General features: G+C 44.3%; 1 protein-coding gene across 2 annotated transcripts in view; it reads right to left on the bottom strand.

Annotated features, from left to right (window-relative positions):
- The window catches only part of Eps8 (epidermal growth factor receptor pathway substrate 8), a 144,645-nt gene that overhangs the window by 22,033 nt on the left and 107,289 nt on the right, over positions 1–15,323 (bottom strand). For both annotated transcript variants that reach the window (XM_045139499.1, XM_045139500.1), the window contains exons 15-17: positions 9,928–10,064; positions 8,255–8,363; positions 6,395–6,538 (exon numbers count right to left, since the gene is read on the bottom strand). In XM_045139499.1, the coding sequence (XP_044995434.1) occupies positions 6,395–6,538; positions 8,255–8,363; positions 9,928–10,064 (390 nt within the window). The remainder of the gene's footprint in view (positions 1–6,394; positions 6,539–8,254; positions 8,364–9,927; positions 10,065–15,323) is intronic.

Genomic DNA, 15,323 nt, shown 5'->3' on the forward strand with positions numbered 1-15,323 from the left:
GTGGCTAGAATCCCTGGTGTGTCCATTCTTTTTCTCTCTCTCCCTCTCTCTGTCTCTAATAAATAAATAAAAATAAAAACTTTTTTTAAAAGTATGCATGGCATGGGTGGAAATTAGTAATCACCACTAGAAAATATTACCACTTTTAATTTTGAAATCTTCCAGCACATATATAGGAGACAAAAGAATTGTGCGTCTTCACTGGAATGACCTTCTCTAGTTCATGACCAAGCAAATTGCAACACAGAAACAGGAAGTCATTTCTCTGTGTAGCTGTCACAGGGTTGGCTAGTGACAGAACTGGGATAAGAGTCCTTATCTAGCAATACGCATGTTGAAGATTTCCCACAGTGCTGTAAGAGCCAGGAAACAGATGATGGGAAAATTATTCTGAATGCATGAGACCATCACAGTAGGACATTCGTCGTTATTTCTGTCCTGGTAGAATAAGAATAGCTAGAGTAAGAGAAACAAAAACAAAAACATGTACTTAACATTTCATAATAAATACAAGACGTTTTAGCGAGGCCACATGATATACTAGAAATAACACGGGGGCCTTTTCCGAGACTTGCATAAAGGCAAAGCATCTCTGTGGGTAAAGGGAGAATTCTAGAAGACAGTCATGGTGCTGGAAGTCTGTGAATCAAATCAAAATAAGTCACCAGAAATTCTGTGTGCCAAATAGATTCTAGGTGGAGAGAAATCTTTTTGTTGCTCAGAAAAGATACTATAAGGACCTGGGTGCTCTGCAGCTAGCGACATTTTAATGAAAAGACAGGTCCTTTTCCCACAGTCGTTCAAAAGTGTTCACTTCCTTTTGTGTGGCTTCATTCAAACACACATGCACACGCATACATGCACACACTTATATATATACATATATATGTACATATACATACATATATGTATATACATACATATATGTATGTGTGTGTATACACACACACACACACACACACAGAGTCTCCACTTAATCTTGTCTTGTATTTTTAGAGCTTTGCAAAAGCCCACAGGGGAAACAGGAGCTCAGAACATCTGCCTTTAGAGAGATGTTACAAAACAGTCCAAATAGGAGGATGTTAAATACCCTGGGCCACCGGGCCAGCAGGTGACAATTCAAGGCCTGTTCAATGCCAGCGCCGGGCAGGAGCACCCTGCCGTCACAACAGGAGCTATTGGTAGCGCGTGACCAGGTGAGGGCCTGTGTGCCCTTCCCTGGAAACGACTCTCCTCATATGAACTCCTTCATTTCCAGAAATGGTAGGGATGGAAAGGAGAGTTGCAAATGTGTCCACTTAAAAAATATTTGGCGAGGGCTGGAGAGATGGCTTAGCGGTTAAGCGCTTGCCCGGTTGGAGGCTCGATTCCCCAGGACCCACGTTAGCCAGATGCACAAGGGGGCGCACGCGTCTGGAGTTCGTTTGCAGTGGCTGGAGGCCCTGGCATGCCCACTCTCCTCTCTCTTTCTCTCTCTGCCCCTCTCAAATAAATAAATAAATAAAAATAAACAAAAAAATTAAAAAAATAAAATATTTGGTGAGTTAACAGCAGCAGACAGCATCTGGTTTCCTTGTTTCTACTATTGACAAACGTCCACTTTCTAAGTTAATCGTGTACTATAGATGGATTTTTTTCTAAGTAATTAGAAACTGAAAGAATAGATCAAATCCAAGCAGTGGACACCTGAGACGAAAGGTTCCTCAAGCTACGGCGGATCAGAGTGGCCCGTCACCCTACAACGTGTGGTAAAGCCATTCTGAGAGTGCGTCCCATTAAGCAGTCATACAATGGAAACCTGCTTTTTATACAAAAGAGGTAGCAAGCTGCTAGGAGTTCTATTCCTGGAAAAGCACAGGCTCTGGATCAGGGGGTGCCGGGTCCCCGCGCTGGCTTCACGCTGTTGGGAAACGCTGGGCCAGTTATTTCTCCTGGCCCACCTGTGCTTGCGGTTGGGCACTTCAGGGAAACAGGATGTATTGAGTGCTAAGGAATGCCAGGCACAGCTTGAGCAGTGACCATTGGCATTGTCTGAGTGCCACCTGACTGCCACCTGGGAGTGGGAAGCCAGCTCTGTCCAGGACCTAGTATGTGCTGGGCTGGAGAGATGGCTAAGCACTTGCCTGTGAAGCCTAAGGACCACAGTCCAACGCTCGATTCCCCAGGACCCACGTTAGCCAGATGCATAGGGGGCGCACACGTCTGGAGTTCGTTTGCAGTGGCTGGAAGCCCTGGTGTGCCCATTCTCCCTCTCTCTCTAACTGCCTCTTTCTCTCTCTGTCTGTCGTTCTCAAATAAATAAATAAAAATTAAAAAATTAAAAAAGAATTAGTATGTGTTATGCTGTGTAGCCCAGAATAGACTAGGGTCCAGACTGTAGCCTAAGCTGGCCTCAGACTCCATAAATCCTCCTGCCTAAGCTTCACAAGAGTGTTGAGATATAAAAACGACTGGGACATATTTCCAAGGGCACGTTCTTTTCCATGTTACACCAGGCTTCTTTTGAAAGATAATACAAATTCACCAAGCATGGGAATCCTTTCAGAGCAGAACTGGGGACAGATAGCAGATGTTTGATCCTGTTTATTAAGAGTTTGGGGGCTGGAGAGATGGCTGAGCAGTTAAGGTGTTTGCCTGTGAACCAAGAAGGCTCAATGCTCCAGGTCCCACGTTAGCCAGATGCACAAGGTGGCACTTAAGTCTGGAGTTTGTTTGCACTGGCTGGAGGCCCTGGTATGCCCATTCTGTCTCTCTATCCCCCGCCCCAGTAAATAAATAAAATATAAAAAAAAAAAAGTAAACGAAATTTTTACAGTCTTGATGGTTTGATTGAGCTCAGCCCAGAGCTTTCAGTTGTTGAAAAGGAAGTGTTGTTAATGCCTGTTCAATTCATTCCCCTCTACCTTATGCACTGCAGAGAGACAGAGAAGGGGGAGCGGGGAGAGAACAAACATGCTTCTATGCATGTATCTGATGCATTTCTACATTCATAGTTATGTACAGAAACTTCTGGAAGACAGCACAGCAGTGTTGGAAAGTTAAAAAGGAAGTGACTCACACAGGCACTCCTTGGGAGGACCACGTGTCTCTGTTGACACAGAGTAGTAAGATAAACGCCCGAGCCTTATGGGCACTTAAAGAAACTCCTGGTTGTGTGGAAGCTTTGGAGGTGGAAAATACCAGGAGGAGCGGGCCACAAGTCTTCCTGCCTCGGGTATGCGCCAACCACCTTCAGGCTCCAGCTTTAAATAGAAAAGTCCACCTGGAGCTCCAGCCAAGAATCGGAACTGATGAACAAGAAGTCAAGAATGGGCTGGAGAGGTGGCTTAGGGGTTAAGGTAGTTGCCTGCAAAGCCAAAGGATCCAGGTTCGATTCCCCAGGACCTATGTAAGCCAGATGCACAAGGTGGTGCATGCGTCTGGAGTTCATTTGTAGTGGCTGGTGCACCCATTCTCTCTCTCTCTCTCCCCATCTTTCTTTCAAATAAATAAATAATTTTTTTAAAGAACTGGGCATGGTGGCACATGCCTTCAATCCCAGCACTCGGGAGGCAGAGGTGGAGTTCGAGGCCACCCTGAGACGACAGAGTGAATTCTAGGTCAGTCTGGGCTACAGCGAGACCTAACCTCAAAAATAAACAAATAAATAAATAAAAATAAAATAAAAAGACTGACGAGTAAGCAGGAAAAGGTGGAAGACATTAGTCTCTTTTTCAGAATATCTCAAGCGTGGCAAGGGTGTATGCAATAATGCGTATTACTTGCAAGTTTTAAGTGTCTTATTTGTGGGAGATGCCTATTCATTACCAGCCATGCACCCAAGCAAAAAGTGAGTGTGAGCCGGGCGTGGTGGCACACGCCTTTAATCCCAGCACTCGGGAGGCAGAGGTAGAAGGAGCACCGTGAGTTCAAGGCCATCCTGAGATTACAGAGTGAATTCCAGGTCAGCCTGCGCTAAAGTGAGACTCTACCTCAAAAAACCAAAACAAACAAACAAACAAACAAAAAAAACCCGCCTGTGGTATCGTTTATACACCTACAATATAACTCTGCACTCAGCTTGCCCACGAAGGTGAGGGCTACCCTTTGTGGATACTGCTTCTTGAACTTTTTATGAGTTAAAAACTAAAAACAGCACTGGGGAGATGGCTTAGTGGTTAAGGTACTCACCAGCAAAGCCAAAGAAACCAGGTTCAATTCCCCAGTACCCCTGTAAAGCCAGATGCACAAGGTAATGCATGCGTATGGAGTTCATTTACAGTGGCTAGAGGCTCTGGTGCATCCATTCATCCTCCCTCCCTCCCTCCTCCCTCCCTCCCTCCCTCCCTCCCTCTCTCTCTCTCTCTCTCTCTCTCTCTGTCTCAATTTCTCTCTGTCTCTTTCTCTGTCTGTCTGTCTCCTAAATAACTTTAAAAGAAGAAACCTAAAAACAATCCATGCATCTCATAGCACCAATATGCCCTCAGTGTCTCAGACAAACAGTTCCAGTATAGATTTTGTCGCTGTCTATGGATAAGGTCACAAGCCTTTTCTAAAAGAAAATTAAGAGTGGGCGCAGGAGCCGTGCGGGATGCCAGGAAGCCACGCGTTAAGCTCGGAAGGGAAGAACACGGCAAAGAAGAAGGAGATGCTGAAGTTTAGTTGCAAACGTCACTGCAAACATGCACGGCAGCAAAGCAGCTCCTACCTTGAACAATTCAAACTCCTTCCTCGGCATCAACAGCTAATGGCAGACAATGAACATTGGTGAGTTCATATGTCACATCAGACCAGGGAAATGTAAGTACAACAGACAAGTTTCCACCACAACCACTTCAGACCATCCGGATACAGAGACAGCGATGTTCATTTGGTTGGTTGGTGGGTTTGATATTTTTTGACAGCGCCTTGTCAGGATGGCTTAGAATTTACTACGTAGTGGAGAATGACCTTGAATTCTTGATCCTCTTGCTTCCATATATCAAGCGCTGGGGTGACAGGTGTGCACCCCCACTCTCAGCTATAAGAAATCTTCACTTTACATTTTTTCTTGACTCATGGGTTCTCAAGTCAAGTCTCTGAACCAAGTAAGGATGGACTCAGACTTGAGTGTCATGAGGAGTCCTAAGTACTTAAAAAACTCAACATGGGGCTGGAGGGATGGCTTAGCAGTTAAGGCACTTGCCTGCAAAGCCAAAGGACCCAGGTTCGATTCCCCAGGACCCACTTAAGCCAGGCGCACAAGGTGGCACATGCTTCTGGAGTTTGTTTGCAGTGGCTGGAGACCCTGGCATGCCCATTTTCTCTTTATACCTACCTGTTTCTCTCTCTCTCTAAAACAATAATAAATAAAAAGAAAACTCAACATGACCTCAGTTCTAGGACTGGACAATTTCATGTTTCAAGGCTAGAACTGGCACAAAAATGATCCGCTTCTAAACAAGTCCATAACATAATAATGCCATATGAATTGTAGAGCCAGAAGTTAGCTTTGCCCAAGACTGAAAACTAAATGAGTTTCTCCTGGAGGGATGAGAAAAAAGCTACCTAGGTTCATAGACTGTGTGGACTGGTTCATCCAGTCTAGCTCTATCGGTAGCCCTCATTTCAGGGTGCCATTTCAGGCCTGATACCCCACAGCTCTAACAGTAAGTGAGCTCAGTTGTCACTGTGAGTAAAATAAGCAGGCGACTGAAATCCTAAAAGACGTAGTGTGAGCTTCCAGCAATATTCAGTATCTGACCTGGTTAATCTACATTGCAAATACATTTTAAAACTTAAGAGCAAGAAAGGAAAAAAAAAAATATTAGAATCCAGTGAACAGATCCTCTTTTTCATTGCAAGGTGACTTGGTGTAAATTCAAAGTCTGAGCGAAGGCTAGTGAAGAGAACTAAGCTGCTGAACCTTCTAGTCTAAAGAGAAGAGCCTTATCTCCACATGTCAGGAAGATTACAGCGTCAGAGCAGGAAGCATTCAGAGAAACAATTTAGAACAACTTCCTTGGGAAATAAATTAGAAAAAAAGTACATGTAATCTTCTCTGTCTCTCACTATTGCCCTACGATTGCTCTAACAATTGCAAAAACAATCATGACAGCTAAAAGTGATTAACACAAATAAGTCTTTTTAAAAATATTTTATTATTTATTTATTTGACAGAGAAGGAGGGTGAGAGAGTGGGTGTGCTAGGGCCTCTAGCCATTGCAAATGAACTCCAGACATGTGCACCCCTTGTGCATCTGGCTAACATGGCTCCTGGGGAATTGAACCTGGGTCCTTTGGCTTTGCAGTCAAATGCCTTAACCGCTAAGCCATCCCTCCAGCTCCAGAGTAAGTCTTTCTAAATGGCTTATGAGTGTTAAGTGAAAAAAAAAAAAATCTGTAGATGGGAAGGGTTGTGAAGAATCATAATTACCTGTATGGTGTGTGTGTACGGTGGGTCGGCACGCGCGAGTCCGGATTCCGGAGGCCTGACTATATCCAGGATGTTATTTGGCACAAACCCAGAGTCTCCACTTGCGTTTCGAACTTTCCACCACTGCTTCCTGTCATCGAGGATCTGCCATCGCGAGAGATGGAAGCGTGAGTGCCGTAAGAATGCCGGCTCGCGGACAGAGTCCGTTTTTATGATTCCCAACGTTAATCAAGAAAGTGCTTCAGGGCTGGAGAGATGGCTTAGCGGTTAAGCGCTTGCCTGTGAAGCCTAAGGACCCCGGTTCGAGGCTCGGTTCCCCAGGTCCCACGTTAGCCAGATGCACAAGGGGGCGCACGTGTCTGGAGTTCGTTTGCAGAGGCCGGAAGCCCTGGCGCGCCCATTCTCTCTCTCTCCCTCTATCTGTCTTTCTCTCTGTGTCTGTCGCTCTCAAATAAATAAATAAATAATTAAAAAAAAAAAAAGAAAGTGCTTCACTTCTGACACCGAACCGAACAACAACATAGAAGTGGTTGGAATTCTTGGAAATAACACCAAGAAGTACAGTTTGTAGTAAGAATCAGTACAATGTCACTATGGACAATGTACCCTAAATCTATATGAGCGCCCAAGAACATTCCTACATTATTGGAGGTATTTATGAAACACGAACAAGGTACTACTTGAACCTCTGTTTCCATTTGTAGAACAGTATCAGGAAATAGCTGGGCTTTTTTTTTTTTTTTTTTTTGAGGTAGGATCTCACTTTAGCTCAGGCTATCCTAGAATTCACTGTGTAGTCTCAGGCTGGCCTTGAACTCATGGCGATCCTCCTACTTCTGTCTCCCAAGTACTGGGATTAAAGGAGTGTGGCACCACTCCCAGCAGAACAGGAAAATATAACAACCACTTTTTTTATTATTTTAAATATTTTTGTTTATTTTTATTTATTTGAGAGTGACAGAGAGAGAAAGAGGCAGAGAGAGAGAGAGAGAGAGAGAATGGGCGTGCCATAGCCTCCAGCCACTGCAAACGAACTCCAGACGCATGTGCTCCTTTGTGCATCTGGCTAACGTGGGTCCTGAGGAATCGAGCCTCGAACTGGGGTCCTTAGGCTTCATAGGCAAGTGCTTAACCACTAAGCCATCTCTCCAGCCCCATTTTTTTAAACAAAAGATATTATGATCGTTCATCTTCTGTATTCAAGAAGATGATTTCTCGTCATCCCCTAAGAAAGAGATTTGGGGATCATGGTAGAGTATTCTCTACTTCATGAGGCACTGGCTACATGTGTGCAAGGATTCTAGATGAGAAAGAAGGACATATTTTCTTTTATTAAAATACTAGAGTCTGTCTGTACTGAACTGATGTCCAGACTTTATTCAAACATGAATAAATCCCAGAAGAAGGGAAGACAGCCACACAAGCTACACACCCATCTCCCTCCCCCAACAGTATCTGTAGCTTCCTTTTGAGTGCTTAACATTACTGTGAGGAAGATCATCTAGACAGTTCTAGATACAGGTATCTAGAATACACTACACAGGAAAATCACCACATTAAGAATAATTTCTTGGGCTGGAGAGATGGCTTTGAGGTTAAAGTGTCTGCCTGTGAAGACTAAGGACCCAGGTTCAATACCCAGGACCCACATAAACCAGATGCACAAGGTGGGCATGTATCTGGAGTTCATTTGCAGTGGCTGGAGGCCCTGGCATGCCCATTCTATCTTCCTCTTTCTCTCTCCAGTAAACAAAATATTTAAAAGGCTAATTTATTGACCTCTCTTTCAGGAAGGCATCGGATTATATCAAAAGAATCTAGTAAATTCAGTTTATTAAGAGCATTAAAAAATGTGATTACCTCTAAAATATCATCCTTCAGGACTGACAGCTCACTGTTGTTCCTTGCCACAAAGTCATACTTGGATTTGGCATATTTCTTCGGCTGTGTTTTGAGTGAGTCATAACTTCTGCAGAAAGAAAGAAAAGCACCATTCACCAAAGGGGAATGAGCAGCCTGACGTTCCCGCTATCAACACTGCAATGCCTCCTTCTCTTTTTCTGTATGGGGTGGTGTCTATGTAAACCACACTTGCGGGGGGAAAAAAAAAATGAAACTTAAGAAGGAAACTCACTCCTGTTCTTTTATTGCTTTTCCATGCAAAGTCCAGGTTTGAGCATGTGAAAATTTTAAGGATTATATATATATAAGGAAATAAATAAAAAAATAAAACTAGGGCTGGAGAGATGGCTTAGCGGTTAAGCACTTGCCTGTGAAGCCTAAGGACCTTGGTTCAAGGCTCAATTCCCCAGGACCCACGTTAGCCAGATGCACAAGGGGGCGCACGCGTCTGGAGTTCGTTTGCAGTGGCTGGAGGCCCTGGTGCGTCCATTCTCTATCTATATCTACCTGCCTCTTTCTCTCTCTGTCACTCTCAAATAAATAAATAAAAATGAACAAAAAAATTTAAAAAAATAAAACTAGAAATAAAGACAAAATGAAATGGTAAGACTAATAAGAATGACATGACATTAACTCTGTTTAAATATTTAGCTAAATTTAGTAGAACTTTTCTTGAAACAGGGTCTTATACTGTGGCCCAGGCTGGTTTGGGATGCACTGTGTGTGCACCCAGGCTGGCTTCAAACCCATAATCCTCCTGCCTCAGCTTTCAGGATATTGGGACTCAGGTGTGCCCTGCCATATAGCTCAGTCTAAATACTTCTGTCCATAGGAAGATTTGTTTTTGTTAACAATGAAAAAGATGAAATGAAATGTTTCCTTGATGACTTATAGAGCTGGAAAACGCTTCAGTGACCATCTGGTACAAAGTAGTAGAAAAGCTTCGACATAATTCTCTCCTCTTCATGCACAGATCGTTGCCAGAGTTATCTTTTACTTTTTACAAGTGTCTTTTTAAACAGCAAAAGTTACCCAGTGGAATTTGCACTAAGTGAGAATTACCAACTGCAGTCCAGACTGGATCTTTTGTTCATCAAAGCAACAACTGAGCCGGGCGTGGTGGCACACGCCTTTAATCCCAGCACTCGGGAAGCAGAGGTAGGAGGATGGCCTTGAGTTTGAGGCCACCCTGATATTACATAGTGAATTCCAGGTCAGCCTGGGCTAGAGTGAGACCCTACCTCAAAAAATCAAAATCCTGGGCTGGAGAGATGGCTTAGCGGTTAAGCGCTTGCCTGCAATGCCTAAGGACCCTGGTTCGAGGCTCGATTCTCCAGGACCCACGTTAGCCAGATGCACAAGGGGCGCACGCATCTGGAGTTCGTTTGCAGTGGAAGCCCTGGTGAGCCCATTCTCTCTCTCTCTCTCTCTGCCTCTTTCTCTCTCTGTCACTCTCAAATAAATAAAAATTTTAAAAAAATCAAAGAACCAAGAAAAAAAAAGCAACAACTGAAATTTTATCAAATCATCAAAAAGACAAAACAGTGGGAGGGAGTAGAAGACATCTCAGCTCCTGCTAACACTGCGTCGCAGGCGCCCAAAGCTCTCCTGCGGGCAACACGGGACATTACCTCTCTGCCTGGCGGTTAGAAGTTGGCTTGAAAGCGACAGTGGCTTCCCCTTGGTCCAGATGGGGCCCTCTGGGGTACATGTTGTTGTTACCGAACGCATACCCATCAGGTGGAGAATACTCCGACACATTGGAATGCTGAAAGACAGAGCAGGTTTGATTAAAGAACCACCAGCTACATAAGACAACGGCCAAACTCTACTGGGACAAGACCACACATCAGGCAGCAAGAAGCCTTCCCTAAGTCATGATCAACTGTCATTTCCAAGTGACTGCCCACCATACTCGTAAATTACAAAACAGCAGTGATTCCTTTTGGCCCAAGACCTACATAGGAGAAGAAAGATCAGCAGTACAAAAGCTAAGTCTTAAGAATGCAAACAGCAGATATAAAGCAGAAAGCTATTGCATGAGACAGTTCAACAGTAGACAGTTGGGCTGGAGAGATGGCTTAGTGGTTAAGCGCTTGCCTGTGAAGCCTAAGGACCCCAGTTCGAGGCTCGGTTCTCCAGGTCCCACGTTAGCCAGATGCACAAGGTGGCACATGCGTCTGGAGTTCGTTTGCAGAGGCTGGAAGCCCTGGTGCACCCATTCTCTCTCTCCCTCTATCTGTCTTTCTCTCTGTGCCTGTCGCTCTCAAATAAATAAATTAAAAAGAAAACAGTAGACGGTTGTGATACTGTACTTCAGCACCAACGAACAACACATGGAAGGAAGCTTTGAGCTTTGCTTCCTACATATAATGGACACACACCTTCACCATCACCTGTCATGTAGAAGTCTGTTTGGTGCAACAGAATTATGTCACTTGCTTTTAATCACTTTTAAAATACATCCCAAACACTACTTATGCAGTATTTCTTAGGACCGGGTTATTAGCATCAGATGTACTGTGGTGGGAAACACAGAAAAGCACAAATACATTGATCTTGATAGTCTAGGGTCTAGACAAGATAATGCTGGCGTCATTTCTTTCCTGCAGTTAGCACAATTCAAATATGAATCCACTGGGTGCTACTAAGAAAGAACTGTGGTCTATGGGACCCTCTTTCTAAAAAAAATATATATTTTTGCTTATTTATTTGAGAGAGGGAAAAATAAAGAGAGACAGAGAGAGAGAGAGAGAGAGAGAGAGAGAGAAAATGGGTGCACCAGGGCTTCCAGCTATTGCAAACGAACTCCAGACACATATGTCACCTTGTGCATCTGGCATATGTGGGTGCTGAGGAATCGAACCTAGGTCTTTTGGCTGTGCAGGCAAATGCCTTAACCGCTAAGCTATCTCCCCAGCCCTCTGGGACCCTTGGAGCAACATGGTTTTAAAGTTATGGAGGCTACAAGCTCACATAGAAAGAAAAGCAGGACTTGCAAATTTCATATGGTCTCCTCACACAAAAGGCAGTATAGGAAAACCAGGCTGGATGCTGCAGTCTTTAAATCCCTTGGTTATTTCAGTGTGTGGATTCATGGGGAGAAACATATCTGAATTTGGGGATGTCTCAGGAAAAACCTCAGCTAGATGGCTATAGTAGCTAATTCTATCTAATGATGAAGCCGGTGAGAATAAGTTGAGTATCAGCTCAGCACACGGAATATCTCCCACTGCCTAGAGTGGATGCCCAAAATCCCATTATTACAATTTTTTTTTTGGAATAGGCATTAGGAAATTATTCTTCACACACAAATACAAATGGACATTTTCCAGCCAAGTAAACACCTGGGCTCAACCAACTCCACTTATCATTTTCTCAGGAGAGAGCAGAGCTATTCCATTACCTAATTTGTTTAAATTAAAAACTCTTCTGCGTTGGGGAGAGGGCTCAGCGGGAGAAATGCTTGCTACATAAGCAAGAGGACCTGAGTCTGGACCGCCAGCTTCCACATCAAAATCCGGGTGCAGGGCTGGAGAGATGGCTTTGCGGTTAAGCGCTTGCCTGTGAAGCCTAAGGACCCCGGTTCGAGGCTCGGTTCCCCAGGTCCCACGTTAGCCAGATGCACAAGGGGGCGCACGCGTCTGGAGTTCGTTTGCAGCGGCTGGAAGCCCTGGCGTGCCCACTCTCTCTCTCCCTCTACCTGTCTTTCTCTCTGTGTCTGTCGCTCTCAAATAAATAAATAAATAAAAATACTTAAAAAAATTAAAAAAAAATCTGGGTGCAGTGGTACACATCTGTAATTAGATCCAGGGAGGCAGGAACAGGGGGATCCCAGGGCTTGCTGGCTAGCTGGTCTAGGCAAATTGATAAGCTCTGGGTTCACTAAGTGACCTCCTCTCAGAAAATAAGGTGGAACTTCTCTTAATGCTCACATCCATATATCAATCTACTCTCACTTTTGGTTAGAGAACCTTCTCGTTTCAGATGGCAGTGACCTTGGGATGACTCAGATGGCACCATGGTACTGAGAAGAAGTGACAGAGGAGTTCTCAGCACTGCAATATCTCTATCACACCTTCCAAGGCTCAGGGTTCATTGCGGAAGAGGTGGCAGAAAGAATATAGAGCCAAAGGAAGGGTAGGACTCCTTTCAATGCGCTCCTCCAGACACAAAATGGCCTGGATATCCATGACCTCACAGTGCCTGATACCACCTACACAAGACCATCATAATAGGAGGGAAAGATAATGACATCAAAATAAAAGAGAGATTGATGGAGACAGGGAAAAGGATGTTATGGAGAGCGGCATTTCAAAGGGGGGAAGTAAGGGGGGAAGGAATTATCACGGTTTATTGTCTGTAATTATGGAAGTTGTCAATAAAAACTATTTTCAAAAAGAAATAAGTCAGAACATGATTGAGGAGGACACCTGATGGTGACCTTTGGCTACTAACATGCATGCACCCCCCTGACACCCCCACCACACACACGGAGAATCTTCTGAAAGACGGGAAGAAGTGCTATGCTTTTTTCTGCCTACTTCTGGACAGAGGGAGGCTGGCCAGTGTGTAGCCATGAGTGTCCCGAGAGTGAGCGACCTGGACGGGGCATCTGCACCAGGGGGCGCGATGACAGCTCCTGGCTGATGACCACACAGCGGCGCAGACTGCAGCCACCGGTTTAGAGGAAGCAGGGAAGCTGTGCCGTCACCCACATCTGTCCCTCCACCTCCGCCTTTCAATTCTCTACACACTCACTCAATCCTGAATCACCCAAGATTTTCTGAAAATGTATTTATCACAGTAGCAATAAAATATAATAAACCCTCTTTCCCAGCAACGATTACATTTCTCAGGCCCTTTAAATCACGGTTATTTGGCCTCTCTGCTCACAAAAAATAAATCTCAAGGTAGCAGACATCTTTCATTTCACTCTTTAAAATGACCACTTAAGTCATAACGTGGAAAATAGTTTACAACAGGAAAATGATAAGGCATAACAAGAGGTGGATTCTCAGTAATTCTACTTTTAAAATTACTTATTCAGAAAGAGTAACAGGCTTATATACACTTGATGCCCAGAACGCACCCACTACCCCCTCTTTAAGTACAGAAACTGGAAAAAGATCTGAAAAGTGTGAATTTCTGAGGCACACATTTAAAACGGGCATTTTTTTTTTTCATTTAAGATAAGGATACTATATATAAGGTGGAAATTTCTGTGACTCGAAAATAGCTGTTACTATAGCAACAGCAAGTGTATTGCAATTTCATGTTTGATTACATTTTCTTCATCTCTAGTAAATTTGCTGTCTAAATGGAAAGAAAATTCAACAACATGAGGTCTGGACTATAAAACTCAGGCAGGGTCACGTGCTTTCCAACGAAAGCTTAGAGTGTGAGGCTGTCTAATCAGGAATTTGGAGGGACTAGCATCTAGTCTTCCTTCTATGCAGCCAAAGGAGGACACACAATTGCAGTCGGAAAGGGGTTATTTCAAAGGACTACATTGTATTTGGGCAGCAAGGTCACCGGAAAATCTTGCTGGAACTGAGCTGAAAACCTTCTCCATGTAGACCAGCTGACAGAAAGCTGGAAAAACCCACACTGCATGCAGTTCCATAGGAGAGAAGGAGAGAGAAGTCATCTGTGGAGATAAACAACAGTGGATACTACAAGCCTTAAGTTGGGCCAGCCAGGCCAAATGAGCCAATGGGGGGGATAGTAGCATGCCTGTTATGGGGGAAACCAACCGCTCTCTAATTGGAATGGAGGCTCCATGAGAGGGAATACATGCCTGATATTGAAAACCTACAACAGGGGTAATCATGAGCCCTGGGTGGGGGGGGTAACAACTGCTGCTGTCTGGCTAAATGTATACACTATGCTCAGCAAACTGCCTCATAAGCACTTCTCTTCATGTTAATACCCATATATTGATGGTACTCTTACTTTTGGTCAGAGAAGCTTCTCTTTTCAGATGGCAGTGACCTTGGGATGACTCAAAAGGCACCATAGTGCTAAGAAGAAGTGACAGAGGAGTGCTCAGCACTGAAACATCTCTATCACATCTTCCAAGGCTCAGAGTCCGTTGCAGAAGATGTGGTGGGAAGAAGGTAAGAGCCAAAGGGAGGATAGACTCCTTACAATGATGCCCTGTTCCAGACACAACCTGGCCTGGACCCCCATGGCCTTGAAGTGCCCGGCACTGCCTGCACAAGACCAATATAATAGGAGGAAAAGATGATGACATCAAAATAAAAGCGACATTGATAGAAAGGTGGAGTGGATATTATGCAGAGTGAAGTTGTGAAGAGCAAAGTGTGTGTGGGGGGTGTTATCATGGTTTATTATGTGTAATTATGAAGATTTTCAATAATAAAAATGTACTAGGGCTGGAGAGATGGCTTAGTGGTTAAGCACTGGCCTGTGAAGCCTAAGGATGCTGGTTCGAGGCTCAATTCCCCAGGACCCACGAAAACCAGATGCATAAGGTGGTGCACACATCTGGAGTTTGTTTGCAATGACTATTGCGCTCATTCTCTCTCTCTCTGTCACTCTCAAATAAATAAAAAAACAAAAACAAAGAATCTTTTTTTAAAAAAAGTACTATGTTAGCTTTATTTTGAAAAATCCAGGGCTGTAACAAGTTTTTTTTAATAATGCCATTGTTAATGTCCAAAGAACGATCCTCTAAGGGAACAGATTTTTTGGATGTGTGTGGGGGTGTGCTTGACGTGTGTGAGTGTGTTATGTGTAGATGGGTGTGTCTGTGTGTACACGCGGAAGAGCGTGAGCTGAGGCATGCTGCAGTGTGCATGGCCAGGGAATGGGGGGGGGGGTCTGACCTCGCCTTCCCCATTGTTTGAGGTAGGTCTCATTCTCCCTGTAGCTTAACACTGCATTTGCCAGGCTAGCTGGCTCTCAAGCTTCCAGGAAATGCTCCTGTCTGTAGCTCCCTTCTCACAGAAGCACGCCACGGCAGCAACTTCTATGTGAGTTCTGAGGGTCCAAACTCAGGTGC

The sequence above is a fragment of the Jaculus jaculus genome, chromosome 22, assembly GCF_020740685.1.
Source record: "Jaculus jaculus isolate mJacJac1 chromosome 22, mJacJac1.mat.Y.cur, whole genome shotgun sequence".
In the NCBI taxonomy this organism is placed as follows: Eukaryota; Metazoa; Chordata; class Mammalia; order Rodentia; family Dipodidae; genus Jaculus; species Jaculus jaculus.